Source organism: Phacochoerus africanus, chromosome 11 (genome assembly GCF_016906955.1).
Source record: "Phacochoerus africanus isolate WHEZ1 chromosome 11, ROS_Pafr_v1, whole genome shotgun sequence".
In the NCBI taxonomy this organism is placed as follows: domain Eukaryota; kingdom Metazoa; phylum Chordata; class Mammalia; order Artiodactyla; family Suidae; genus Phacochoerus; species Phacochoerus africanus.
In genome coordinates, this window is record NC_062554.1 from 66,631,112 (window position 1) to 66,658,316 (window position 27,205).

Below are 27,205 nucleotides of genomic sequence, written 5' to 3' on the forward strand. Positions count from 1 at the left end.
CTCCTCATTCCTGCATCCTTCTCTCTCAGTCCTTGGGCATCCGCCGTGTGTGTGCCTTTAGGAGGTGACAGCAGTACTGTAGAACGGGTGAGGTGTTTTTCAATCTCTGTGGCCGCAGGCCGCCTTTTTATCTTTGAGGAGTGGGAAGAATGGGGAACTGTCTAACCGTGTCCAACCTCCAGCACAAGAGGAAACTCCAGCTCCTACAGATAGCTGAGAATCCCTCTGCCTTCACCTCTCAGACTTGCTTCATGCTACCTGCTGGTATCTATTTCCTTTCCCACAGATTGGCATCATCCACTAGGGCAAGGCTGAGCATGGCACTTTGCAAAGTCAAGGTGTACACTAAATAAACAGCTCAGAAAGCGGGAGTACTGGAGTTCCCTGGTGGCTCAGCAGGTTAAGGATCTGGCGTTGTCATTGCAGCAGCTGGGGTCGCTGCTGAGGCACAGGTTCTATCCCTGGCCCAGGAACTCCTGCAAGGCCCAGGGGTGTGGCCAAAAAATTAAAAAAAAAAAAAAAAAAGAGCTAGTATTCCTGTTAAGCGAACTGTTTTTCTCCTTGGCCCATGCAGCAAGCCCTGGGGTGAGTCCAGGAAGGGGTTGTGCTGGGAGGGTAACTTCTACCTTTCAGAATACCCCTCGTTCCTTCCCTGGAGCTCCTTGCCTGTCTGGGCTCCGTCTCCAAGGGCACCTGTCCTTAGGATGTTCCCTCCTCTGCTTCTCCCTGAGCTGAGTTTCTGCAGACAAGGGGGCTCTAGAGGGTTAGGGAAACATGCCAGGGGCCACAAATGGCCATAGGTCAAATCACCTTCTCTAATTCAGCCTTATCAGTAATTAAGCTGAGGTTTTGTCTTCCCCTGTCTGGTTTCTTTGTCTTATTTCTCAACTGGTCCACTAGTCCGAGTGGGCAAGAGGTCAGCAGTGGCGTATTTGAAGATCATCCCCAACCACCCATCAGAATATGCACAGAACCCCCCTGGCAGCTTATATGTAGGGCCTCCCCAATCTCCTTTCCTAATTAGGTCCAGCTAGAGCCTTGCTCTCTTCCACAGAGACATGGCATTACCCTGGACTAGAACTCGGCTTCTTCAAAAATACCCACTTTGGGGTCTTTTTTTCACGTTGGAAATCAGGACCTATTCCTCAGACTTTCCCTTGTTGGTACATGGTTTCCTGGACTTCGCCCCACACCCTATTCTTCCCACTGGGAGAGGTGCGCTGGCTTGCTCAGGATCCCACAGCTGGTTAATGGAGAGGCTTCCTGAATTCAGGCAGTCTGGATGTCTGTCCATCCTCTTCCTACCCTGTACCGCTTTTAAACTCATTTACATGAAAAAAGAAAAAGTTCAGAGGTATAATTACTAAATTGCTTATATTTAGACAACAGCAAATCTTTACTGAAAAACAAATTTATGAGAAAAGAAATGTAAAATTCATACGAAAGTGTCCAAGTGAAGAAATATTCCGTATTCCTAGGATGAATGGCCTCTGTAACTCCAGCTCACCCCGTGGTCTCGTCTGGCTGATTCTTACTAGTCATCTCTCGCCTTCAAAATCCACCCCCCAGCTGCTGGTGTCTAGAAGAGCCAGACAATTGGAGAAAAGTCGATTTTCTATCTGATTATGCAGCTGCTTTCATACGCCTCCCCCTTCCCTTTGCGTGGCCCTGATTAATTAAGAACTAGGATTTCTCGGTCCCCACTCCCTGCCCAGAGCCCCAGTTCCCAGCTCCCTTCCTCCACGCTCCGGACGCCTCTGGTCCTCCCCTTTAAGGCCAGCCCCTCCCCCACACCCACACCTCTCCGGCTCCGCCCCGCCTCCCCAAGCCCTGCCCCCTCCGACCCACCCCTTTAAGGACCGGCCCCGGACGCAGACGAGGCTGTGACGCGGCCGCCGGCCCCCGGGCTGGGTACTTTGTCGCGCGGCGGCTTCCCCCCCGGCCGGGCCCCTGCCATCCCGCGTTCTTCCGAGCGCCTGGCCCCCGGGGGGAGGGTGGGAGGGAGGGAACTGGGCCGGTGGGCGCCTGCGGCGCACGGCGGGACCCACGGAGCCCCGCGACCCGCCGAGCCTGGAGCCGGGTCGGGGCGGGGAAGCCGGCTCCAGCCCCGAGCAAACTTCGCAGCCCGGCGGGGAGTGGCGGGGACCCTGTCCGGAGCCGGAGGAGGGGCCGGCCGCGAGCCCTCCTGCCGCTGCTCCCGCGTCTCCGGGCACCATGCTGTCCAACTCCGGTGCTGTTCCCCAGCCCGCCGCCGCCGCCGCGGCCGCCCCATGCTGTCCAACTCCGGTGCTGTTCCCCAACCCGCCGCCGCCGCCGCAGCCCCCCGCCCCGGCCCAACCTCACCCGCCGGCCCAGCCGCCGCCGCAGCCCCCGCAGCAGTTCCCCCAGTTCCACGTCAAGTCAAGCCTGCAGATCAAGAAGAACGCCATCATCGACGACTACAAGGTCACCACCCAGGTCCTGGGACTGGGCATCAACGGGAAAGTTTTGCAGATCTTCAACAAGAGGACCCAGGAGAAATTCGCCCTAAAAGTAGGTTTAGGGGCCAGGGGAGGAGTGGACGGGCGGAGGGGGGCTCCCGGGGACGACCCCTGGCGTCCCGGAGCGGCCGAAGCGCCCGGTGGCTCAGCAGGATCGCCGCGACGCTTGCCTCTGACGGGCGTCAGGGCTGCGGAGGAGTGGCCGCGACAGGGCTGTCCATCCCGCGCGCGCGAGGGGTTCCAAGTTCGCGGCAGGGGGGGCGAGGGGCCGCAGGAAGGTCAGGTCCCGGCGGTCCATGCCTCCCGAGATCGAGTTTCCGGTCACCTCCGGGTGTTAGTGGCGGGGACTCGAGAGGACTCGTGAGGACTCTGCCATTTTGGGTTTGAGCGGGATCCAGCCGAGTCGCAACGGTTTGGCTTCGGGACCGCTTCAGCTCATTTCCCCCCAGTCTCAAGGAAGTGATTTTCGGGGGTGGTTGTTCCCCATCCTCTTTTCCCTCCTTTCTTTCTTTCTGCGGGCACAAAAGGCCCATTACTCATTGAGTTGGTTGGTCGGTTGGCTTGGAGAAGTCGGATCTCAGAGGTTTATTTAGCCTCGCTCCTTATTTGGGAGCCGGAATGTGTGATTTCACTTCCCTGGGCCTCGCGAGCGCGGGTGAGCGGCCTTGGGGCGCGCCGGCCCAGGAGGTGCAAGGCTGGAGATTCCGCGGGGACACCGCACCCCCGCCTCACCCCGGCGCGGGGGAGGGATTGTTTTGATCCGAGAGCAGGCCCCCTCCTACCTTCAGTGCCTGTGAGGCTCCAGATGGGAGGCCAGCAGGCTCACGCGCAGTGTCTGCTGTTTCCATAGCTCCATTGATCATTGTAAACCGGATCTGTACACCAAGGCTTGGCCCGCGTGCTGATTCCGCAAATCAGAGGTGGCCACTTGAGTCCTGGACATGGGCGATTGGTGGACCGTAGGAGGGAGCATTTTCCTTGAGCTGGGGAAAGCCACCCTCTTTTATTTGTTTGTTTTCTTTAAAGGGTAGTGGGGAGAATGGAGAGTTAAGTGAGAATATCTACGTGAGAAGTTAAACAGAATGGACTCCGAGATCTGATGAGACAGATGGGTCCTCAGTGCCATTGGGAGCCAGTGTTTAGGGTCACTAAAAAGGTTTTCCCCTCAGAGGGCTTTCAGATCAAACCACATCTCTAAAGGTGACACATAATGCCTGTTTCCCCTGAGGTGTCTCAATGATTGGAGGGGGAGAAAAATACTTCCTGTGTTATATTTTCTCTTCCCCCTCAACCCCTACGGCTACCTGTGTTTCAGCTATTCATACAAAACTCAGATATGTGTTAGGGGTGGAACCGTTGGAATATATAATTAGATGTAATAACCCTGGTGCTTGGGGATTGTAGAAGGCAAGTCTGTCCACTTGACAGATTTTAAGACCTTTAACCTTCTTTTCTTGCTGTTTTCCATCCTCCTTTTGGGGGAAAGCTTCAGCGAGCCCCAATACTGTCAGATTTCTTTGGTTTTTACTATAAGCTGTTACTGTGGCCCTTTGGTTGTTTAGTGTTGACTTTCGGAGAAGGAATATGTCAGTATCCTGAACCCAGTTTGTGCCTTAGACTGCTCTTTCCCTACTCATGACTGGGGGCAGGGAGGGAGAGTGGTTGTTTGACCGTGGCTTTGACCTTGGGGAGTGGAGTAGAGTGGATACTGTTTGACCACATTTAACCTGTACTGTTGAGGAAGTGACAGACATTCTTTCCAGGAGAGTTTTCTGTCCCCTCTGAGACACCATCTGCCTTCACCCATCAGCAGTTTGGGGACACTGGCTGCTTATTTGCTTGGATAGATGAAATATTGTATAAAGACTTCAAAACAAAAGCTCTCAACTTCTGCTCCTTAATTCCATTTAGTAGACACACAAAACCACCCTCTACAGTGCTTTTGGGTGGCAATCCAGATTTCTGTTGTAATTAATAGGAGAGAGATTTGGCTATTTTCCTCCTCTGAAGAGTTTTGACAGGAAAGATCCAGCAGTATTTTAAATAACACTCCTCGTTTGTCCTTCTCAGGTTAGAAGTGGGTGAAGACTGAAGTCAGAGTGTGTTTTGACAGGCAGCCTTCTCCCAGATCTTACAAGTTGACTCAACTGTTAAATGGTAGATTTCCCACACATCTTTGTGTAAAAACTTAATAACAGAGGAAGAAAGAAGGGGCGAGGCATTCAGAGACTGACAGCAGTGTCAACAGTGCTTCCATATCCAAATATCAGCTAAGACTTAATTACAGCTGTGGGGGAAATCCGGTTCGAGAGAATCCTGTTCCAAAGACACACGCCAAAGAGATTTCTAGATCTTGAATCTTGATGAACTGAACAGTAGGCGCTGAGTAGTGAAATGATTTTCAAAACCAGGAGTCTTTTGATGCTTAGGCAAGGGAGGAAGATGTGGGGCAGGAGGGATTGCCCCATCAGGAAGGTGCCTGAAGAGAGAGGGAGGAGACCTCTGCTCTACACAGGGTGTTAGGCCATTCCTGGGCATTTAGGGCAGAGAGCGATAGGGCAGCAGCAGGGCCTCGGGGAGTCCTGCGTTGGCCGCCTCACAACTCTGAGAGTGGATGGGGAGGTCGCGGCCGCCTAGACGCCCCGGTCACTGTCTGTGGTCTGATGACCTCTTAGTCCTATATATGCAATCGGTACTTTCGAAAATAGTTGCAGTTCGCCTGCTTCTTCTTTGCCTCCACCTGAGAGATCTGCCATCTAAATGCCTTTTGGTGGGTGGCTGTGACCTCATCTCACCGTCTCTCCTGGCCACTTTTGTGAAGTTCTGAGTCATATTTGTACTTCAGAGTCGGAGGGTACTTTAGATGTCATCTCGTCTAGCCCCCTCATGTCGCAGATGAGAAAACCTAGACCCAGAGCAAAAACGTGCCTGAGGTATACAGTCATGCACTTGGCAGAGACAGGATTAGAACCCAAGACGGCTGACACTAGGTCGTAGGCCTCTCCCACTTGGTAATGGCAGGGACATCAGCACGCTTGGACCTGGGACCAGCTGCTGCTCCAGAGCCCCTGCAGCCTGAGGAGCTGCTCTCCGGACAGGCCCTCCGTGACTGTTGGCCAGGGGGCTTTGGGGGAACTTGGTGCCTCGACAGCAGGGATCCCCAAGGCTGGAGGCGCAGCTTATAAACCAACTCAGCAGCTCCATGAGTTTTTAGTCTGTAGTAACAAGCTCACAAGCTCTTTTTTTTTTTTTTTTAAACCCACCCCTTCCCCCTTTAAGGAGGTGTTTGCTGGGAATCTTATTATTTTCTGTGCAAGGGGAGAATTCTATTCACTGTTTCTTTGGTAGGGATGCCTAGTCTCAATCCGCTTGTGCAGTAATTGGTCCTATTCCCTGTGGGGTTCCTCAGCTGCTTCCTGCTTCATTGTGTCATGGTGACTCTTAGGTATCAGCCGAACAAATTTAATTAAAGCCAGCACTGTTGTCCCTCTCTGCTGTGTGACTCTGATTCGGTGAAGCATGTTATTGCTTTACAAAATATAGAATGTGGTCATAACTTATCTCTGTTTGTCTTTCCGTTGTGTGGTTTAGAGGAAACAAAGTCCTTCTCCTTTCCTTTCTCCAGCGGTCCTCCCTCTCCAGGTGACTTTGTGTCACTGCCATGTGGCTTCCTTAGTGTTCTGAGGGGGAGCTGATCAGAACTTCCGATGGCTGGTCTGGACACTGTTAGAGAGAGAGCCAGGCCTCCCACATCCTCATGGGGCAGGGAGCATCCATTCCAGCACAGCTTATGCTGTGCACCTGTCAGGGAGGGAGAGACTTAGTGTGGCTGGGTGAGGGGCCGTGTCCCAAATCGGGCTTTGCTGGATAGAATCACAAGGTGAGGAAAGTTTCATTCTGTATCCACTGTGGTTACAGGTAGTTAACAATTTGCTGAGCATCCTACCATATGCTTAGTTGTGTGGAAGATACAGATAATGTAAAGTGATCTTAAAATTTTGGAGGTCAAGGAGCTGATTGGGAGAAGGTGAAATTAACAAATACAGATTAGAACTGCCCCATCTAATATGGTAGCCAATACCCATGCAAAGCTATTTAAATTAAAGTTACTTGGGAGTTCCCCTTGTGGTGCAGCAGAAATGAATCTGACTAGGAACCGTGAGGTTGCGGGTTTGATCCCTGGCCTCGCTCAATGGGTTAAGGATCTGGTGTTGCCGTGAGCTGTGGTGTAGGTCTCAGACTCGGTTTGGATCTGGTGTTGTTGTGGCTGTGGTGTAGCCAGGCAGCTGTAGCTCCGATTAGACCCCTAGCCTGGGAACCTCCACATGCCACGGGTGTGGCCTTAAAAAGACAAAAGACCAAAAAAAAAAAAAAAATTAAAGTTACTTAAAATGTATTAGGTTAAGTGAAGTTAAAAAATCTGTTGCTAGCCACATGTCAAGTAGCTACATGTGGCTAATGGCTACTGAATTGAACAGTGGAGAAGGACTTTTATATTTTGGTCTTTTTGTCTTTTTTTAGGGTCGCACCCACGGCATGTGGAGGTTCCCTGGCTAAGGGTCCAGTTGGAGCTGTAGCTACCAGCCCACGCCACAGCCGCAGCAATGCAGGATCTGAGCCGCACCTGCAACCTACACCACAGCTCACAGCAACTCTGGATCCTTAACCCACTGAACGAGGCCAGGGGTTGAACCTGCGTCCTCATGGATGCTAGTCGGGTTCGCTAACCGCTGAGCCACTTTGGGAACTCCGAGAAGGACGTTTTTGTCCTTGTGGAAAGTTCTGCTGACTTTGCTGGTCTAGGGGTTAAACTGTGTGCTTGGGAATAGAGGAGCTTTGAAAGCGGGAAATCTGTGAGGACAGAAGGAGCTGAGTGGCCTCCTCGTTGCGTGGCCTCTGAGGAATGGGCACATGGAGGTGATGGTGGCCTTGTTCTGGGGAGAGCTGAGGGGAACTTGGATCAGGTAGGGAGAAAGCAGGGTTGGCGGCTCAGAATTGAGCCCAACCCATCTTTGTGTCAAAAGCAGGTTTTAAAGTGTTAGAGGAGCATAAAGTAAACTATCACGATGTTAGAAAGAAAGGTTACAAATCTCTGAGGTTGAGGCTTGTGGTTTTTTGAGGGAGGGTCTAGTTTCTGGGTTCAAAGACCCTGTTCCTCTTTTTGGGCCCTGCCCTGGCCCCTGTCAACTGCAGCGGGGCTCTTGGCATCCGCTGAGGCAGGATCAAAGCTGGGTCGGCTCACAGTTCTTTCTCATTCGTGAATTCTGGGCTTTGGTAGAGCTTGAACCTAATCTCCAGCTAAGAAGTGGGATCAGTGACTGTCAGAAGGGGGGAGAAAAACAGCCCCAGGCCTTGGGACCAGACCTTGGTGGGTGTCTGGGAAGTGAAGGGGCTCCTTTTTAGAGGGTGAAGGTATTGGTATTTGTGATTAAGATGTTTTGACTGCTTGGAATCTGAGGAGCTGGACCATCACCAGTTCATGATTTTACTTAAGTAGCAGGTGCAGGAGATTCAGGGAGAGGCCTGGAGGAGCCAAGCGTCAGGACTGCTGGAGGCAAACTTAATCCCTGGCCACATCCTGAAGGTGGGGGGGAGCGTCCCCCTCCCTGGCAGAGCCCAGGGGTGTGCGGAGTCTGTGCCAGCAGGAATGTCAGCCATGGTGGGGAAGGACAGGCCATCAGCATCTGAGTCCTTTCACGATTCCCAAGAGGCCCTCCTGTGCCCCAGTGCAGCTTCTCCCTGGTGGTTTGATGTCTGTGGCACAGGAGTCATCCTCTCCTGCCTCCCTCTCCTCTGCTTCAAGCCTTCCCAAGGGTCCTGTGGGGGCTCCTTTTCCCCTTCCTCCCTGTGCTTCACCTTTCCAGGTGTTTCAGTGTCCTGGCCGGAAGTGGGTGGGCAGGACAGAGCTGTTCTTTGTGTTTAACAGGGCCGTGGCTGCTCTTGGTAATGGTTTAAGGCTCAGTGGTAAAGGGACCCACACCCCACAGCTCCTTAGAGTTCACAACACTCCCTTGATCATCTTTCTTGACCCCTTCCACCTTACCGAGGAAGGGGCTGGTGAGTCCAGAAAGCTTCACCGGTATATCCAAGGTCTTATCTGGTGTCAGCATCAGAGACTGTCTTGGCACTTGGTTCGCTGGCACCTCCCCTTGGTCTGGGTTTCTTTTGTGTCTTGGTTGCTGGAGGTAGAAGTACTGGCATTGTGGACCTGGCAGTGCAAACCTCATCTCCACTAACTGGTCATTGGGATCTTTCCACATCAGTCCCCTTAGAAACTGGGCCATTGGCAAAGAGACGGGGCCACACCACCGAGCAACTTGATGTATACCAGGCATGTAACTAAAAGTGGATCTTGTACCTTTTCTAGTCTTTAGGAGAATACTGCTATTTTGTAGGGATATATATGGATATGAAGATTTAGGCGTGAACCTGTGACAATGGGTTATGTGCTAGATGGGAAAGAAAGAACAAAGATCCAGTCTTTGTGCCCTGCTAACTAGTTTTATGACCTTGACTAGGTCGCTTAAACTTTCCAGGCCTTAGTGCACACATCAGAGGGTCAGGCTACCTGTGGATCCTGGGACGTGGTAGTTCGGGTCAGTGGAGGGCTGTGCTGGAAGCAGGAGGCTTGCTGACTTGCTCCATGTCTGACCATGAGCAGTATCTGGGCCAGTGCGGATGCCCTTTCGATAGGCTTACTGCCGGGCTCTGGGGCAGCTTCTGTCCGGTTAATTAATAATCGGCACTGACCAGCTGCTCCTTCTCATGTGTGCACACTTGGTGAAGTGTTCCAGCTAGTGCCTCAGCACGGAGGGCGGGCTGTGGAACTCAGTGAGGTGTGAATCTGCTCCTTCCCTGAAATCAGAATCTTAGTGTCGGGGTGGCTCAGGGTAGAGATGGAAACTCTTGGTTTTCTGCATCTGACACTCCTTCCCATTTGACGTTGTGGGGCCAGGCGTGGCCACTGGGGTTGGCTGTGCAGGTGGTGCCCTGCACACAGCACCTGACTGACCGAGGAGTGAGGGGCTCCGACCCAGCCCACCGTCCACTTGTCAGGCTTTGCCTTGGTGGGTGGCTGGGTCTGTGCAGTTATAGGGTGGGCTGGGGCTGTTCTGAGGTGAAAGCTGGGGACCGATTCCCAGAGCCGATGGGGAGCTTGGGAGGTCCATTTGGCTACGACTTCTCATCTATGGGACTGGGTACAAGGAGGATGAGGAATCCGAGGAGAGGCGGGTGTCTGGTGATGTCTCTTCTCTTTTCTCATCTTCTTGCCCATTCAGGGCGAAAGCAGTGGTTTCAGCCCTGGAGCCCTGGACTGAGTGCCGGGCAGGAAGATTTGGTTGGAGGAAGAAGAGATGCAGTGAAAAGAGGGATAGGGTTGTGCTCAACCTCTAGCAGAATAGAGTTCTTGGGGGGGGGGTCTTTACTCTCTGACCCGATAAACACCTTTGTGTGCCATCTGACAGGTGGTAGAGGCTGGGACGGGGCTCCAAGGTCAACCTTTATCTGATGTTCCCTTCTCAGACTAGCCAAGCCGTGTGTTTATTCCACCAGGAACCTGAGCTGTCTAAAAGGGTCATATGAAAGGCCAGTCTTACTCTTGAGGGACGTTTCCAGGCATCTCCATGGCCAGTGTCCATCCAGGACTCTTCCTGGGAGGTGAAGAGTAGTGACTAAAGCTACAGGGTCGCTGTTGGAAGCCTTGTCTGTTTCAAGATGAAAGGAATGGAGGGGGCTGTACCTTTGGTGCCCGCTTCTCTGTTTGGCTTATCTCTGTGATGGTTCTTTTGAACCTGAACCTGAAGCAGAGGTGAAATCTCTCCAGACCCTCCCCTGACTGTTGCTCCCCTTTCATGCCCCCAGGGGCGCCTCACCCTCTCAGCCCCTCCCCAGGTGATTGAGTTGTTGGCTTTGCTGCCTTTTTGATTATTCATATTGTTACAAGGCTCCCAGCCCACCCAGGACATTTGTAACCTGGCCTCCTGCCCAGGGCCCAGAACTGTCACTCAGCCCCTCTGTCCTAACAGCTAAAAATAAACCGGCCACTGGTGCAGTCTCCCCTGGCAGCCAGGCCCTGACATCTGTCCCAGGTCTTCCTGCTGCAGGCTGAGCTGTTTCTCAAACTCACCGGCACCCCTCACCCCTTCTAGCCTGAGCTTGGTGGGTGGTTCGGGGTTTTGCATTTCTGTTTCTGCATGCTCAAGGGAGTCAGAGTTGCTGCTTCCCCAGGAGATTCATGTGCTGAGGCTCCGTGGAGCTAGGGGAGGGGGGCAAGCGGGTTTGGCAGAGTGAGACTTTGTGTGCTGGCCTCTAGCTCTGGCTTCTGCCATGCTCCATCCACGAGCAGGCCTCCCCGCAGAAGGCGTGTGAGGATGCGTTGGAGCCCGCACGAGGCCGGGCAGAACCCTCACCCCCACCGCCCTGTGACTGAGGGTGCTGCCTGCCCCAGGACTCCTGCCCTGTTGCTAAGTGCTCTCCACCACCTCCGGGGCTTCAGTTGACCACGTTCAAAAGCGTGACCTCATCTCGTTGGCTTCCAAGAATAACTGGGCCCTGGCTCTCAGGACCTCTGTCATGAGTCAGGCTGTGGCCCCTCTGGCCCTCCCAGCTCAGCCACCTGCAGGATGTCACAGAGAGCATGGGTCCTGTCTATCTCCTGACTGTGGGGGGCAGTGTGTCTTGAGGTCCACTGAGGTGGCCCATGGATCCTGGAGAGCAGGTGAACAAGGCAAGGAGAGGGGCTCAGGAAGCTGGGATTCCTGCTTAACCCAGAGATAACTGGGTCATTATCTGACTGGGTTAGATAGAGTATTTCCTTTAGCTTGACTTTGACATTCTCTTGTTGATTTTTCTAATCCCTGGACAGGTGTTGGTACTAACCATGGCACAGGAGGGTTCTGTGTCCATTTTCTGGGGTTAGGGATGATTTGGGAGAAGGGGTGCATGGGGGAGAGTGATCAGAACGTGTATGGCCCCTCTGCCTTTAGCTGGAGGTACGTACTGGGACCCTGTCTCCACGGCTGCCCACTCCTGCCTGTTCCCCCTGGGGCCTCATTTCCTCTGCAGGGAGAGATTTCTCTGCCAAGGCCCATTGGCCTCTGGAGGGGAGGAGTTGGGTGTAAATTGCTAAGAGTTTATTTTTAACTCTGACAGAAGGAGCTCCTGTCCTTGGAGTAGCCATGGCGTCCCTCTCCGGTCCCTGTCCTGGGCCTCCTTGCCTGGCTTCTGTAATTCTTCGAGGGCGGCTCGGAAGCATTTTAAAGGCCAGGCATCACAGGAGCCCATAGGTGAGGGAAGCCTTTCTAAGAGAAGAATCTGCAGGTTGCTTGTCAGGCCCCGATTTCTGCAGAGTTCAAAGTGTGGGGGGAGGGGCGGGAGGAAGAGGGGGAGCCCTGGGCCCTTGAGGCCACGTGTATGGAACTTGCAGCATCCTAGGAATGCAGGTGGACTGGTGAAGAGACCAGCCTGCCCTGGAGCTTGCAGTGGGTCTGCTCTGCCTGGTTTGCTCTGCTGGGCTGGCCGGCCCGGGAAGCAACACGAGTGTGTAGCGGAACCTGCTTTGTAAACTCTCACGTTTACAGAAATGACAAGGGTTCTTTCCTTTGGCTGCCAGGCTCACGAGCACCACATCCCTTCCACTGGAGCCTGTGTGGCATTCTCAGGGACTTCACTGCCTCAGTGTCCCCCTCCCCCTGGCAGTACTTCAGGCACCTGTGCTCTTAGGAGGACGGAGACGGGGTGTGAGTGCCCCCTCGCTGCCACTCGACTCCCCCCAGTTTCATGGACTTCTGCTGGCTACCTGGCTGTAGATTTCTAAAGAGAAAATAAAATTGAGCATGAGGTGGCATTAGAGAAGGAAGGACTAGAGAATAGAGGAGGCGGTGGGATGGGCAGTGGGACACTTGGATGACCTTGAGAACCTTGGCCTCGGAATGAAGGTCTTGTCTCTTCGGTTCCTTGGGGAGCGTGGGGATTAGTGTGCCTAAAGCCCAGCTCTGATCATGGAGCATCCCAGGCTTAAACCCTTCTGTGAGTTCCCTTTGCCCACAGCGTACAGGAGATTCCCAAACCCTTCTCAGATCCTGAATCCCATCTGCTTTTTTTTTCTGAATGTACGTACGCTAAGCTTCAGCTTAAGTGACTTCTATATGCTGCTTCCTATAGGACTCTGCCTTCCAGCCCCCACACCTTCAGTTAAGTTCTGTATCCCATTTGTCCTCTGTAATCTTTGTCACCCTCCCACCCCATCCCCACCTCTGACCCTATCTACCCACCCCGCCCTGGACACATGCTGCTCCTTCATGAAGCCAGATGCGACTCTCCTGCATCCCTGCCCATCGCACTTGCTGAGATACTCTTACCTTTTGTTTCACATTTTAAAATGTGTTTCTCCATGTGCAAAGTGGAGATATTGTAAGTTCCTTGAAAACCCACATCTCAATTATTTTCATAGCCTCATGTTTTTGTTAGTGACCATATGCTGTCATTTAAAAAAAAAAATCAGGGAGTTCCTATTGTGGCTCAGTGGAAATGAACCCAGCTAGTATCCATGAGGACACAGGGTCGATCCCTGGTCTCGCTCAGTGGGTTAAGGATCTGGCATTGCCATGAGCTGTGTGGGGTAGGTTGCAGACTCAGTTCGGATCCCGCGTTGCTGTGGCTGTGGTGTAGGCCAGCAGTTGCAGCTCCGATTTGACCCCTAACCTGTGAACCTCCATATGCCATGGATGCAGCCCTAAAAACAAACAAACAAACAAATAAAAACAGCAACCAAAAATTAAAAAAAAAAAAAATTCAGAGTATTTCTGGAGTTCCCACTGTGGTGCAGTGGATTAAGGATCTAGCATCGTCTCTGGTTGTCTCTGTGTGTTTTGATCCCTGGCCCAGGAATATCCACGTGCTGCAGGTGTGGCCAAAAAAAAGTAAATAAATAAAAACAAAAATTCCAAGTGTTTTGGCATTGTGTATTATACCTAGCTGCCTCATATAGGTGTGATAACTGAAAAATAGTGATGCTTCTACCTAAGTATCAGGTACTAGTGGTGATCCTCAGGGTTGAGGGGGGTGCCTGTGGGTCAGGGGCAGTGTTGGCCTGGGCTCAAGTCAGGGGCTGTGGTGAGTGTTCCCCTAAGTGGCCCTCCCTGATCCTCCTGGCTGCTAAGAAGCCATTCTCAGGACAGCCTTCTGGGCACTCTTCCCTTTACCACTCGGTTGTGCTGACTCAAGCTGGCACCTTGTCTTTCTGCTAACGGAGTTCTTGTTCTGGTAAGGGCCCTGACCACAGTTTCCCATTGATGCCTCTCCTCCTCCTCCTCCCCATCCCAGAGTCCCCCCTCCTCTTCCTGTTGCACTGCGGACATGTCCCTTCTGCCCTTTGGAGAACTTTGATGGAGGGAGGGGCAGACGTGGAGCTTGCCAGCTCTCCCACAGTTCTTGGCATCTTCTAGGCAGCCCCAGACACAGCAGAGACACACAGATGCAGTCCCAGGTGATCTCTCTGCTGGCCTTGCTCCTGTGTGTTGCAAGAGGACCAGCACTGGGCACGGTGTGGTTGGAACTGAGGTCAGAGGTTTGCACCTTGGGGGACCACTTAATTCCGTGCCACAGGTTTGCAAGGGAAGTAGGACTGGACTGGCATCTGAGAGACCTACCTGGCCACGCGGTCCTCCGCAAGTCCTCGAACCTGTCTGGACCTCACTTAGTTGCTTCATTCGTAAATTGAAGGGCTCAGACTTGACCTCCTGAATTGAAGTGCTTTCTTCATTACTGTTGCTGCAGCCCCACTGCTGGGAACACAGCCTGCTGCTGGGAAAGAGGTGGTGAGTCCAGGTTCCAGGGATCCCCGGCTTGGGAGCCAGCCCCTCTGTCCTCAACTTTCTGCCGGCCGGTGTTCTTCACCCTCCTCCTGGCTGTAGTATTTTTATTCATTCAACCATTCAGCCAGTGTTTATAAACATTAATTCTTCTCTGTGCCTGCCTCCTGTCTTCCCTGCTGACTGGCCATCAGGAGGCCCAGATGGCAGGATTAGCCTAGCAGGGCAACTAGTCAGGGTCACCCCTTGGGTTCAGACCCCTGTAATACCTCTGCTATATGAGATGAGAGGGATTTAGAACAATTCTTTCTAGCCGCTTAGACTAGACCCCTGCCTTTCTAAGCAGGATTTGCCTCAGGGTGCCTTCTAGCCCCCCTGCAAGCAACTCACCACTCTAGAAAATTAATTAGCATGCCAAGAATGACTCTTGCAGCCTCCCTGAGGATACATCAGAACAGCAGCATGACTTTGATACACACAGCAATCTTCTGCCTTCTGTCTTCTTCAGATCACTGTTGAAAGTTTAGCAACACTGTGAAGGTTCCCCGATTAATCAAAAGTCTTTATTGAGCAGCTATGATGTATCAGGCATTGTTAAGTGTTTCACTTACATTCTTGTTAATCCTTAAAATAATACTGCACAGTAAAAGCCCCTCCCCTTCTTTGTCTTTTGTCTTTTTTTTAGGGCTGCACCCATGGCACATGGAGGTTCCCAGGCTAGGGGTCGAATTGGAGTTGCAGCCACTGGTCTATACCACAGCCACAGCAACACCAGATCCGAGCCATGTCTGTGACCTACACCCCAGCTCATGGCAACGCTGGATCCTTAACCCACTGAGCGAGGCCAGGGGTGAACCTGTGTCCTCATGGATACTAGTCAGATTCGTTTCTGCTGAGCCACAACAGGAACTCTAGTCCTCATTTTATAGAAGAGGAAAGATGCTCAGAATCATTCATTCATTAGCAGTTATTTATTGAGCACCTACTACTAAGTGCTAAGTGTTGTTTCAGGCTCTGGAGAGGTAGATCAGTATACCAAGCAGATCCCCCCGCCAAAAAAAAGTCCTGTCTGCATAGAGCTTGCATTCTAACAGGGGGAGACAGACTAAATGTAATCAGATAAATGATACAGCTTGTCAGAGAGTGATGGGTTCAAATGAGAAAATAAAGGAGGGGAGGCAGCACTGGAATGCTAGGAACGTGTGCTTGGTGTCGAAATTTTAAATAGGGGCTCAGGGAAGGCTTCCTTGCAAAGGTGACCTTTGAGTGATCCCTGGAAGGGGTAGGGGCAGGTACTAGGACAACAAGTACAAAGCCCTGAGGCTATTAATGATGGGTGTGTCTAGCTCTATAAGTAGTTTGCAATACTGCCTCTCTTAATAGTTCTTCTGTGACTCCACTATAATTCAGTACTTAGTTGATCCAGCTCTTTGTTTTCTCATCAAATATTTATGGAATGCTTATTTTGTGCAAATTGCTACCATGATAAGATGGGAGCCCTGCCTTTGGGAACCTCTGTGTATAAAAGGAATGCCCCCCCCTCCCCCGGCAAATTCGGACAGTGCCCTCATACATCTTCCCGCTCTGACAGGTGGTACCTCTCTGATGGAGGTCGGCCAGGTGGTCTGATTCTGATTTTACCTGTCCAGAGGTGCCGGGAGCTGGTGATGGGAAAGTGGTGGTGTCAGGGCCCCTAAGGATACAAAGACAAGAGGTTCCTCAAGGCCACAGAGGTCAGAGCTGGGGCCACCTTTGCCTGGTCTGGGCTCACACCTGTGCCACGCCCAGGGGCCACTGCAGATGGAAATTTGGCCAGTGGAGGGGAGGAGCGGGAGGGACTCTGCTGAGACTCCCGCCGCCTTCTGTTGGCTGAGGAGGGAAGAGGTCTCAACCCCAGGGGTTTTTTCTGGTAACGGGAAGTGCTCAGGATTACGTTGACCATCCCATGGAGCCAGGGGAAGGGGGTGATGAGAAAGAGCTAGCCGAGCTGCAGCTGCGGCTGAGGTTCTTGTCTTTCCTGTGCTGAGCCTTCCAGGCAGGCTGGTGGGCAGGGCACGTGGGGTGCTGGGGGCTCTCTGCACCCCAGCTCTGGCCATCGTTGCCTCCTGCCTCTTGGGAACTGGGCCAACAAAAGTCAGGGCTCAGGATGGTGCTGGCCGTTGGTGCAGATGGGAATGTGAAGCAATGGATTGGGCCTGTTTTTTCCTGAGCATGTGCTGTGACAAAGGAAGTTGCAACATTTTTTCTTTCTTTCTTTTTATAGAGCAAGGGGGAAAAAGTCTTCCAGTAAACGTCAGAAAAAGTATTTGGTCTTTGATGGATGTGGTCTTTCTCGCATCCTTCCTCTCCCATTCATCCCTGCCAGGGTGCTTCTGAGGGCCTGCCTTGCTGCAGTTTCTCTCCCAAGTCGACGGACGGAGGGAGGGAGTTGGCAACTTGGCCTGACGAGGCCTTGAGAAAGCATCTCCATCCACTGCCCTCCAGGTGAGAGACCAGCCACACCAGCTCCTTCCTGGAAGGTTGCCTACTGGCCTCTCGCCCTGAGAGCGAGAGCTGTTTAAATACGGCAGGTGCTTCCTGGTCCCCACCTGGCCTCTCTCGCGGCGGCTTTGGTCTGTGCATTTGGTGCCCCAGAAGGTGTGAGGCAGGACTTGTGTCTCGGCTCAGATAACCACCCTTTTTGGCCGATTCAGAGCATGTGTCTGGGAAGATGCTGGGAAAGGAAGCCCGAAATGTGGAAGCAGCAGTCGAGGCTGGAAGACCACCCAGGGGAATCTGGAGTCCTGGATCAGGCTTGAATTTGGCCTTTGTGCTGTACCTGGGCAGGGATCCAGTTGTGTTTTTTAGTGTGCAGATGATATATCTTCCTGCTGAAAACTTTTCAAGTCTGGAAAAGTAGTGGGGCTTTTTTGTGTGTGTGAGTGTTATTTCTTCTCCCTTGAATTGCTCTACCCCAGAGCAGCTGCCAAGTTCCAGGACCAACCAGCACTTTGAGACTCCAGCTTTTGACAGCTAAGGGATGTGCTGGCTTATCCTTGAGAATGAGGTCCACTTGCTTGGATGAAGCTGGGTGCTTGCACCAGCCAGCTGGCCCTACTCTCCGGGATGGCGTGATGGCTGCTGACACCGCTGGTGTTAATTGCTCTCCTCAGCAGAGAAGGGCGAAGTCCTGTGGGCTGAGGAGTTTTGCTCAGGCCCTTTGTTCTCTGTACCTGTTGTCTCTGGTACAGCTGACACAGAGCACCTCCTTTCCTGTTGTTTTCTTTGAATTTAATCTCTCCCTCATCAGTTGTGTGTGTCTCTCTCTTTTTTGGGGGGGGGTCTTTTTGTCTTTTAGGGCCACACCCACAGCATATGGAGGTTCTAGGCTAGGGGTCCAATCGGAGCTGTAGCCGCCGTCCTACACCAGAGACACAGCAACGTGGGATCCGAGCCTCGTTTGCAACCTACACCACAGCTCACAGCAACGCTGGATCCTTAACCCCCTGAGCGAGGCCTGGGATCGAACCCATGTCCTTGTGGATGCTAGTCAGGTTCAGTAACCGCTACGCCATGACGGGAACTCCCAGTTGGGTCTCTTTAAGCTGGAGGTGAGCTCCAAGAAGTGGTGGAGGCAGCAGAGTTAGAATTTACTTGTTTGTGTGAATCTTGGGGTGAATACATAAGCCCTCTTTCATGGCCAGCCGCCCTGGCCCATCCAGGGGCCACCAGCCACATGTGACTATTTAAAATTAAAAATTAGTTCCTCCATAGCCCTAGCCACATTTCAAGTGCTCCAGGGTTGCATAGAGCCAGTGGCTTCCACGTAGAGCAGCGCAGATGGAAACCATGCCATTATCACAGAATGCTCTCTCAGACGGCACCGGACTCTGAGGTCATCATTCTACCCCCCGATAAAGAGTTAGCGGAGCCTGGAGGGGATTTGTGCAGGAACCTGAGGAGAGGTTTGGAGGCCCGGGTGAGAGTGTAAAAAGCAGGTGGGTCATTTAGAAGGGACCTTCGGTAGTGTTTGGTTTGTCCTGTCTAGGGCTCCATCCCAGCAGATGGTCGTCTAGCCCAGTGGCTCCCAACCAAGTCAATTTCAGAATCACCTGTGGGTAACATTGGAAAATACAGATTCCGAGGCTCCCTTCTTTGTATCTTTTTGAGTCCAAGACTACAGAGGTGGGATTCAGGCATGTGTATTTTTGCCTGTGATAATCATCTGTGTTTGGCAACCCGTTGAACCTATTCTTAAATTCCTTCAGTGACGGGGGAGCCTCCCCCGTTCCAAGAAAATCTTACTAGTAAAACATTTTTTTTCCCTGTTTTTAAAGTTTTATGTTTATTGAGTCACACTTTGGTTCCCTGAAGTTATACTATCTCTGCTAGTGGAGTTTTCCATAGTCTCGCAGATGCCCCAGGCCCATCGTCTGCACTCAGCCTGCTGCAGGTACCTGTGCAGAGCTGTGAGTGCTCTGCCCCCCATTTCAGAGCGCTCTGCCCCCCATTTCAGAGTGCTCAGCTGGCCAAGGCCTCTAGAGATGCAGGGATGTGACATCCTTTCCAGGATCCTTCTTCTTTTTTTTTTTTTTGTCTTTTTAGGGCCGTACCTGCAGCATATGGAGGTTCCCAGGCTACGGGTCGAATTGGAACTGCAGCTGCCAGCCTACATCACAGCCACATCAACGCCAGATCCAAGCCGCTGTCTGTGACCTACACCAGAGCTCATGGCAATACCGATCTTTAACCCACTGAGCGAGGTCAGGGATTGAACCTGCGTCCTATGGATGCTAGTCAGATTGATTTCCGCAGAGCTGCGCATGACAGGAACTCCGGCTCTAAGCTTAAATGACAGTCGCTCCCATGTCCTGCCCTGCTAGATTCTGAGCCCCTGAGGACAGAGCTGTGTCTTCCGGGTTTGGTATCCTCCAGTGCAAGCAGAGTGCAGGCACTTAGCTGAGGTGCACTGCAGCCACAGAAACAGGTGAGCTTCTTGCCTGCTTGACTATTGGATTCTGAGGCGCCTGCCACAGGCAGGCAGGGAGCCCCCTTTCCAGCACCAGCATTCTTACCCCCAGTGGCCTCAGGCCTCATCAGATTTGAGAAAAGTGCTGTTTAGCAGCTGATAATTAACACGCAGTGTGTGGCGCCCTGGCTGCCTCAGAGGCAAAACTGGTATTTAAACAATAAAGTTTTTCCAATCCAGAATTAAAGTGTCAGCTTCAGAAGCAGCTATGTCCAAACACAAGCCCTCCCAGTTCAAGAAGATAAGTGGAATGATGGAGCCAAGGAAGCCTTGAGGAGCCCAGGGTGGGGAGAGGCCTGGGGGCGTGGGTGCTGGCAGGAGCCAGGGAAGGGGCTTTTCTGTGTCTGCTCCCTGGGGCGGGGTCTGGGATGGCTTGGGGGAATGGAAGAGGGGTGTTTTACTAGGAAGGGCTGTCTGAATTCCTGTTCATTCCCAGTTTCTAGAGAAACTGGGCAGGTGGGCAAGAAGGGAAGTTTTGGAAACATAGGGTAGGAATAAACTCTGGGCCTTTGCCTAAGATGACAGAGCATGCATGTTTGTATTTGGTGATAAATGGAGACTTCACGACCACCTCGTGGTCTCTCATCTTGCTTTCTTCTCCTGCACTAGGGCTGGGAGGGGAGGGCTGACACAGGGCCTCCTCCCTTCCTAGGTCGGAACAGAGCACGAGGAGTTCCCCAGCCTCTTGGTTGGTGCCCAGATAGTAACCACAATCTCCATCTCCACCAGAGGTGTTCTGAGAAACAGGCAGGCCAGAAACAGTCCGTGGCCTCAGAGCAAGGGCAGAGGCTTTAGGAGGCAGAGGCTTCCTGTGTGAGGCGTGGGGGGCTGGTGAGCGCCCTGTAGCTTGTCACGGGGCTATGGGGGGCGGCTGCCTTTGTGCTGGGCTGCAGAGGTCAGTGGGAGACGCCCTTTCAGAGTCTGTTTTATTGTGGATGAAGTCGAAAGCCCGCACCAGCAAACCAGAGAGGCCGCCAAAGGGGCTTTTCTACAAGTTCACCCCAGGGTACTCAGCCTCTTTTTTCAATGCGTAGAAGGGGTCTGTCCGACAAGCGATTTTTTTTTTTTTTTTTTTTAAGGGGAGGACTGCTCCCAGGTTCCAAGAGATAATCTGAGGTATACAGTTGGAACATGAAAATGTGGAACTTTCTGGGAGACGTTGACAGTCAATGCCACGTCTGAGTGTCTGTCACTGCCATGCTGGGAGGAAGGCTGGGTGAGAACTCTTGCTGGTCAAGCTTGGTTAGCCCTGCTGTTCCTTTCAGGTTGCTTTGTTCAATTTAGCGGTATTAATGGGTGAGCTCAGCCAGACCACGTGGGATTCTTAAGGTGGTGACTGCTCACTGACCACAGGTCAGGTGTCCCACTCACTCCGATACCCTTGTAGCCAAATGCAAACCAGGTGGGGGAGTCTAGGGGGGAATCTTGGTAGGGGAATAGAACCAGCTGGCTCATCTGGAGTCAAACCCTTGTCCGTGGTGACATAAGCGCAGATGAGTCACACAGCCAGGGTTGGCTGGAGTGTGTGTAGCAGTTTGGTCTTTTGGTTGAAGGTCTAATGGTCCTTGCAGAAGCTTTGTCGCTGGTTGAACTGAACTGGGAAGTTCATGAATCTGTTGGCTCATCTGATCACTGGAAGCTTATTGAAGGGGAAACACGTAAGCACAGTACTCCTTATATATTCCAAATGGTAGAAGAGCTGTGTCCTGGGACTGGCTGAGCATGAAGGAAGAGCCACTCATTTCTCCAGGCTCTGGAAAATCTTGGATGTGTTGGTGGAACACCGGTCCTGAGATGCTCTGTGATCAAATGAGTCGGGAAAACATTCCATGATGCACACTTATATTCTAAAGGCTCTGAGAAGTTCTGTAGTAAAAAAAAAATCTCTTTGACTTTGTATAACCTGGTGAGTCTGATATTTATAGGGCCCTGTTTTTACCTTTCACTTATTAACATCCTACTGAATACTGTTTGAGAAATGGACTTATAGCCTCTCTGCTCTGGGAGAACGTTCCAGTGATTCAGAGAAAAATTCACCTGACTTTATGTCAGCACAGGTTTGAGAGGCTTATAGAATTGTGTATGTGCACACGCTTGTGTGTGTGTGTATGTGTGCATGTGCGCGCGTGCTGCGGGTGTGCTAGGGAAGGGCCCTGGGCAGGTGGCTCCTATTGAAGTTGGCCTGTCTGCATTCCTGCTGGCTTTGTGCTTCTGGAGAAGGCTTTTGTCTTGGCCTGAGTGTGCTGAATAGCAGTTACATCTGTCATGCCTGGGAAGCGACAGTGTGCAGCGTCGGGGGACGGGCCACAAGCAGACATCCCGGCTCGAGGCCCAGGCTGCTGAGGGCTCTTTGCTTGGCGAAGCGGGGGGGGGGGAGGGGGGGGCTGGTGACCTGGAGGCAGCTGCTTGCTGGTCCTGGAGTGTAGGGGTGCAGGAGTTAGCTCCCTCATCTCTGGGCCTCCTCCTTGGCTGGTGGGGGGTGGGGGAGATAGTGTTGAACCTTGAGGTGGCTGCCAGGAGGAAGCAGGTGGACTGGTTGTTTTCTCCCCTCCCCACCAACTAAGGGGCATCTGGAAGGTGGAGACCAAGAGGAAAAGGCACTTGGCTCTCCATCACCCAGGGGACCCAAGACGAAGGCATTTTGGGTTACATTAAAGGAAGAATTCTTTTTTTTTTTTTTTTTTGTCTGTGCCCGCGGACAGACATGGAACCTGCGCCACAGCAGCGACCCAAGCCGCTGCAATGACAACCCCAGATCCTTAGCCCACTGTGCTGCAAGAGACCTCCCAAAGGAAGACTTCAGAAGTGGGAAGTGGATTTACTAAAGTTGGTGGAATTTTCACATTCAGGAGTCCCAGCTAGAATTGTTTTCAGACCATTGGTGACAGGAGGTGGATGTCAGTGGGTCCCCCTGCGGCTGGCTCCTGAGGAGAGTCTGGGTGGCCTCACCGTGTTCTTCCCTTGGAACGAGCCCAGGCCCAGGGAGCGGTGGAGCCCGCTGCAGGGCCCGGCGCCATCCCGGTGCAGCTTTGCCAGGAGGCCATGGTTCTTCACAAGGAAATCAGCCACAGAGGGAAAAGGGGTTGTCGATGGGAATCAGGGGATACCTGGGGATTGTCCACTTTCTACATAGGTAGAGCTGAGTGTCACGAAGGCAGGCCCAGGATTTCCTGTCTGCTTGTATGTATGTGTGTGTTTTTATTTTTTACGTTGTGTTTCCTTTTCTGACTTTCCCGGGGGGACGGGAATTAGTTTGTCCTCAGGAATGAGGGTGAGCTGTTGGCCGCCTCCCTGCCTCTCTGGCCATCGCCCTGCCTTTCCTCAGCCATAGCCACAGTGGCCTGGCGTCGCTCAGAGGGGGGCGGAGCAGACCCAGTCCTTCGGAAGGCTGCCTGTGTCGGTGGAGAGAGGGCAGAAGCTGCCCTTGGGTCCCCCGAACAGGAAGTCTGGGTGGGCCGGGCTTTGGTTTGGGAAGCAGGAGTCTTAGCTGCTGCCGCCAACTGGGGTTATGTTTGCAGACTCCCAGGCTCCGGCGTGCCCAGAGGGACCAGCGACTCTGACCCCCACCCTCCCGCCCCTAAGGCTGGTGGCTCCCAGGGAGGGAGCCCTGGCCAGGAGGCTCTGAGTGAACTTGAGGTGGACGAGGCTGGGCAGTGGACAGAAGGGATGACTCTCCCTCCCACATCAACCTGGACACATCACCACTGCTGGGAACACGCTCAGGCCACTTGTAGGCAAATTGGTCATTAGGGAAATTCTTTCTTACCCCAGGGGGGAGCCTTCCTTGTTCAGAAGGATCTTCAGATGTGTTCTTTCCAGGTTCTGGCCACGAGGACAGAGTCATTTACCTACTCCCCGCCTCAAGGTTGGAAGGCAGGGCAGTGTCTGAGCCCCATTCCTCCAGTCTCCCTCTTGCCATCCCTTCACCTGTCCCCCTGTCTTCACCTGATTCTAGCCTGGTGCATCGTGGGCACGGATGGGGGGAGGGACGGCACTGCACGCCTGCCGTTCCTGTTTCCCACAGGTCTCAGCCTTGTTGGGTCTCCATTTCCTGTCATGGCTGCCCTTGCAGCTGGGGCACATCTGGATCTGGACGGGGTGTCCTGTTGTCCTGTGTAGTGAGGATTCCAGATTTCTCCTAGTGATTGGTCACAGTTGTTCCAGGGGAGGAGCGGGATTTCTCCCACCCTTAGGCACTCCAGAAGCTTCCTTCAGGCTCCCATTGGAGTCTGCACCTCTAAACAGCCTGCCCCCACCCCCTCCCCCAAGGAGACAGGCGGGAAGGAAGTCCTGCCAGAAGTTGTTTTTTGGTTTGTGAGGTAACGGTCTTTGGTTTGAGAAACACAAACATCTTCCCCTCTCCTCTAAGATCGGAGGCCGGAAGCCCTAGATTCTCTGGTTTCCAAGGAAACCAGGGTGGATAAGGCAGAGCAAGAAGGGTCTGGTGATAGGCGCTGAGATCTAAGAGGGGCTTCTAGGTCCCTGTGCTATTCCAGAGACTCTGCATGCTCTACTCAGGGCTCTGGGTTGTAGCCCTCACTATCACAGCCAGCTGTGGGACCTCGACAAGTGTCTTAGACTTTCTGTATCCTCGTTTCCATGTGCCTGAAGTGAGAATCATGTCAGCTCCACCTGGATTGTGGCTTTCAAGGGCTATGGAATATATACAAATTAAACATATTTCCAGTTGTGTTACTTACCTAAGAAGAGAGAATCATGTCAAAGAATTTAGCATCAGAAGAAACCTTCGACCTCAGGTAGGCCTATCCTGAACTCCACAGAAGGGGAGACAGTGCACGTGACTCGTGTGCAGAGTCTCAGCCAGTTGACTGTAGACCTGGGTCGGACATCTCTTTCTGGCATCTCCTTCTATCACTTGACCCCCTCCAGGATGCATGTCCTCAGGGTAGAGAGCTGTAGAGTAGATACGTCATGCCACAGAAAATCCGACAGTCTTGTATGCAATCAGGTTTAGGTGGTCTGTGCTGTTGTGGGCAGGGGAGTGGCGATAGTTAAGTCATCAGATTATTGACATTGGATTTTTCAAATTATCAGTGATTTTTTTTTTTCCTCCAGCAAATATACCTCCTTAATTCTCTTGGGAGCATGTTCTATGTCCATAATGTTCTACATCCCAAGAACTGCTGTGCGTTGGGAGGCAGGGCGCTCCTTCCTTCTCATTGATTCGGTGTTTGCTGTGGATAATTTATGACGTGGGTCATTTACATACAGACAGAGCTAGCTGCACCCAGTCCTTTTCTTTGAGGACACATGGGTAGGACAGTAACCTCCTTGCTGTAGGAAACTCGCCTGCAGGATGTGGCTGGAGCTTGCTGAAGCTGAAATTGCTTCTCTGCATTCTTTGGCTCCTGTCTAGAAACATGGCTTGCACAGACACAGTGAATAGTGGATTGTCAGAGCTGGTCACTTTAGTGTCCAGGGGAAGGTACTAAGGCCAGACTGGGGCAGGGCTAGATAGTCATGGAGCTGGTCCCATGGGAACAAGAATTAACAACAGCAAAGGTCTGAGCACCAACCTCACATGTGCTCCTTCTTGGCCAAGACTGCATGTCCCCAGGTCAGCCGGGCCTTTTGCAGTTTTGCCCTTGAGTGGCGCCTTTGTTGACTGAAACAGTCCCTGTTCTTCCACTCGCTGCTCTCCTCCCATGACCTCCCAGCCACCTCTTCTTTCCCTTGTGCTCCCTACTGGCTGTTACTTCCTCCACCCCCACTTTTTATTATGAAACACTTTAGATAGGCAGTGATAGATAGGCAGTGAACTTGAAAGGATTAAAGGATTGTCTAGTGAACACCCATATACCCAGTGACCTAGATTCTACCATTAACGTTTTACTCTACTTTCTCCTGTCTTTCTCTGCCTTTCCTTCTCTCTGTCCATTTATCAGTCTATCTTATTTGGGAATGCATTCTGTATAGTAAGTGGTAGATATCGGTGTACTTCACCCTGAAACATTTCAGCATCCATAGGCACTAGTTAGAGTTCAGTATTTGTTCGTGGGTTTGTTTTAGTTATTATTATTTTTTTGGTGGTAAAATTTATAGAACAGTGAAATGCTCAGATTTGAAGTATATCATTTGATGGGTTCTTATAAATGTGTCCATCTGTGTAACCCAAACCTCTGTCAAAATAGGAACAAGGGGAGGGATGGACTCGGGGCTTGGAACTGGCATATGCGCACTGAGGTATACGGAATGACTGGCCAACAGGAACCAGCTGGATAGCACAGAGACCTCTACCCAGAATGCTGTGATGATCTGTGTGGGAAAAGAATCTGAAAAAGAATGGATGTGTGTGTACATGTATGACTGACTTGATTGTACAGGAGAACTGTTACAACGTCGTAAATCAATTATAGGTCAATAAAACTTTAAAAAAATGAAAAAGAAAAAAAAGAAAAAGAGAACAAAAATTTTTGTTTCCCTAGTAAGTTCCCTCATGCTTCTTCCCAGACAATCACAATTCTGGTGTGTTTTGTTTTGTTTTGTTTTTTCCCCCACTATAGGTTAGTTTTGCCTGTTCTGGAATGCCATATAAATGGGATAATCACAATGAATTTTTTTTTTTTGTCTTTTGTTGTTGTTATTGTTGTTGTTGTTGTTGCTATTTCTTGGGCTGCTCCCGCGGCGTATGGAGGTTCCCAGGCTAGGGGTTGAATCGGAGCTGTAGCCACCGGCCTATGCCAGAGCCACAGCAACTCGGGATCCGAGCCACGTCTGCAACCTAAATGCCGGATCGTTAACCCACTGAGCAAGGGCAGGGACCGAACCCGCAACATGGTTCCTAGTTGGATTCGTTAACCACTGCGCCACGACGGGAACTCCCCCATCATCTCATTTAATTTTTGTCTCTCCTTTATGAGAAAGGTGCTGTTAAAAAGAACTTAATAAAAGCCGTTTGGTTTAAAACGGGGCTTGTCGGCTTTGACACTAGACTTTTTGGACCAGGTAATTCTTGGTTGTGGGCATTGTCCTCTGCTTCTTAGGGATTAGTATCCTTGGCATAAGGATCCCCGTGCAACCCTTTCTGGGCCCCCCAAGGTGCGACCATCGCAAAATGTCTCCAGACATTTTCAAATGTCCGCTCTGGGGGAAAATCATCTCAGGTTGAGAACCATTCCCAAGGCATAGAACTTAGTCACTGGAAAGAAATTTAAGTAACAGCTTTTCCTGAAGGGTAACTACTGTTACTCTTTAGTAAAGACACTTCCCTATTCCGTCCCTTTTACGGGCAGTCCTTGCTTTTCACAGTTACCACACGCATGAATTTCATTTACCACAGCTCAGTTCATTAACACCCCAACAGCATGGTTCAAGTTCCAGTTACTGCGGTGTGTTAACGCTGAGTAACTGCAGAGAGGACAGACTTTGCTACTAGCTGCCCACAAATGACTCTGTCCCTGACAGATGTTTGTGACGATCAGGGACCAACCACATCTGTTTGGAGTCTGTTAGAGGTGGTTACTGTCCCTCTGTGGTTGAGTTCCCACAATACACAGGCAAGTGTCCCGTTGTGGTGTTGTCTCCTTGTTTCCTAGCGATAAACTCATGGGACATTTTACCAGCATGGGTAACTGGAAGAGGAAATTGCCCAACCATTAATGAAATTTCAGCAAAGAAATAAAAGGGGATAATGCTAGAAATTCCATAACTGAGCATAAGTGGACTTAGAGAATAAATAGCCTATTTTAGGAATGCCGACATGGCCACAGTCTGAGACTGCGCGTGCAGCCCAAGGAACTCAAGTGAAGGCAACCTCATTGACATAGTGGTTGTGACAGTAAAAGGATGAAGATGTTCCAGAGGAAGTGACACTGGGAAAAACTTCACATGGAAGGCACTCTTGGAGGTATCTTGCAACATTGAAAGGGCAAAGGATAAAGCAT

General features: G+C 51.8%; 1 protein-coding gene across 1 annotated transcript in view; it reads left to right on the plus strand.

Moving 5' to 3' along the window:
- The first annotated feature begins 1,888 nt into the window (after positions 1–1,888).
- Positions 1,889–27,205, plus strand: part of MAPKAPK2 (MAPK activated protein kinase 2) — a 47,323-nt gene continuing 22,006 nt past the window's right edge. Inside the window, exon 1 of the mRNA XM_047751970.1 lies at positions 1,889–2,532. Within this exon, the coding sequence (XP_047607926.1) occupies positions 2,215–2,532 (318 nt within the window). The 5' untranslated portion in view covers positions 1,889–2,214. The remainder of the gene's footprint in view (positions 2,533–27,205) is intronic.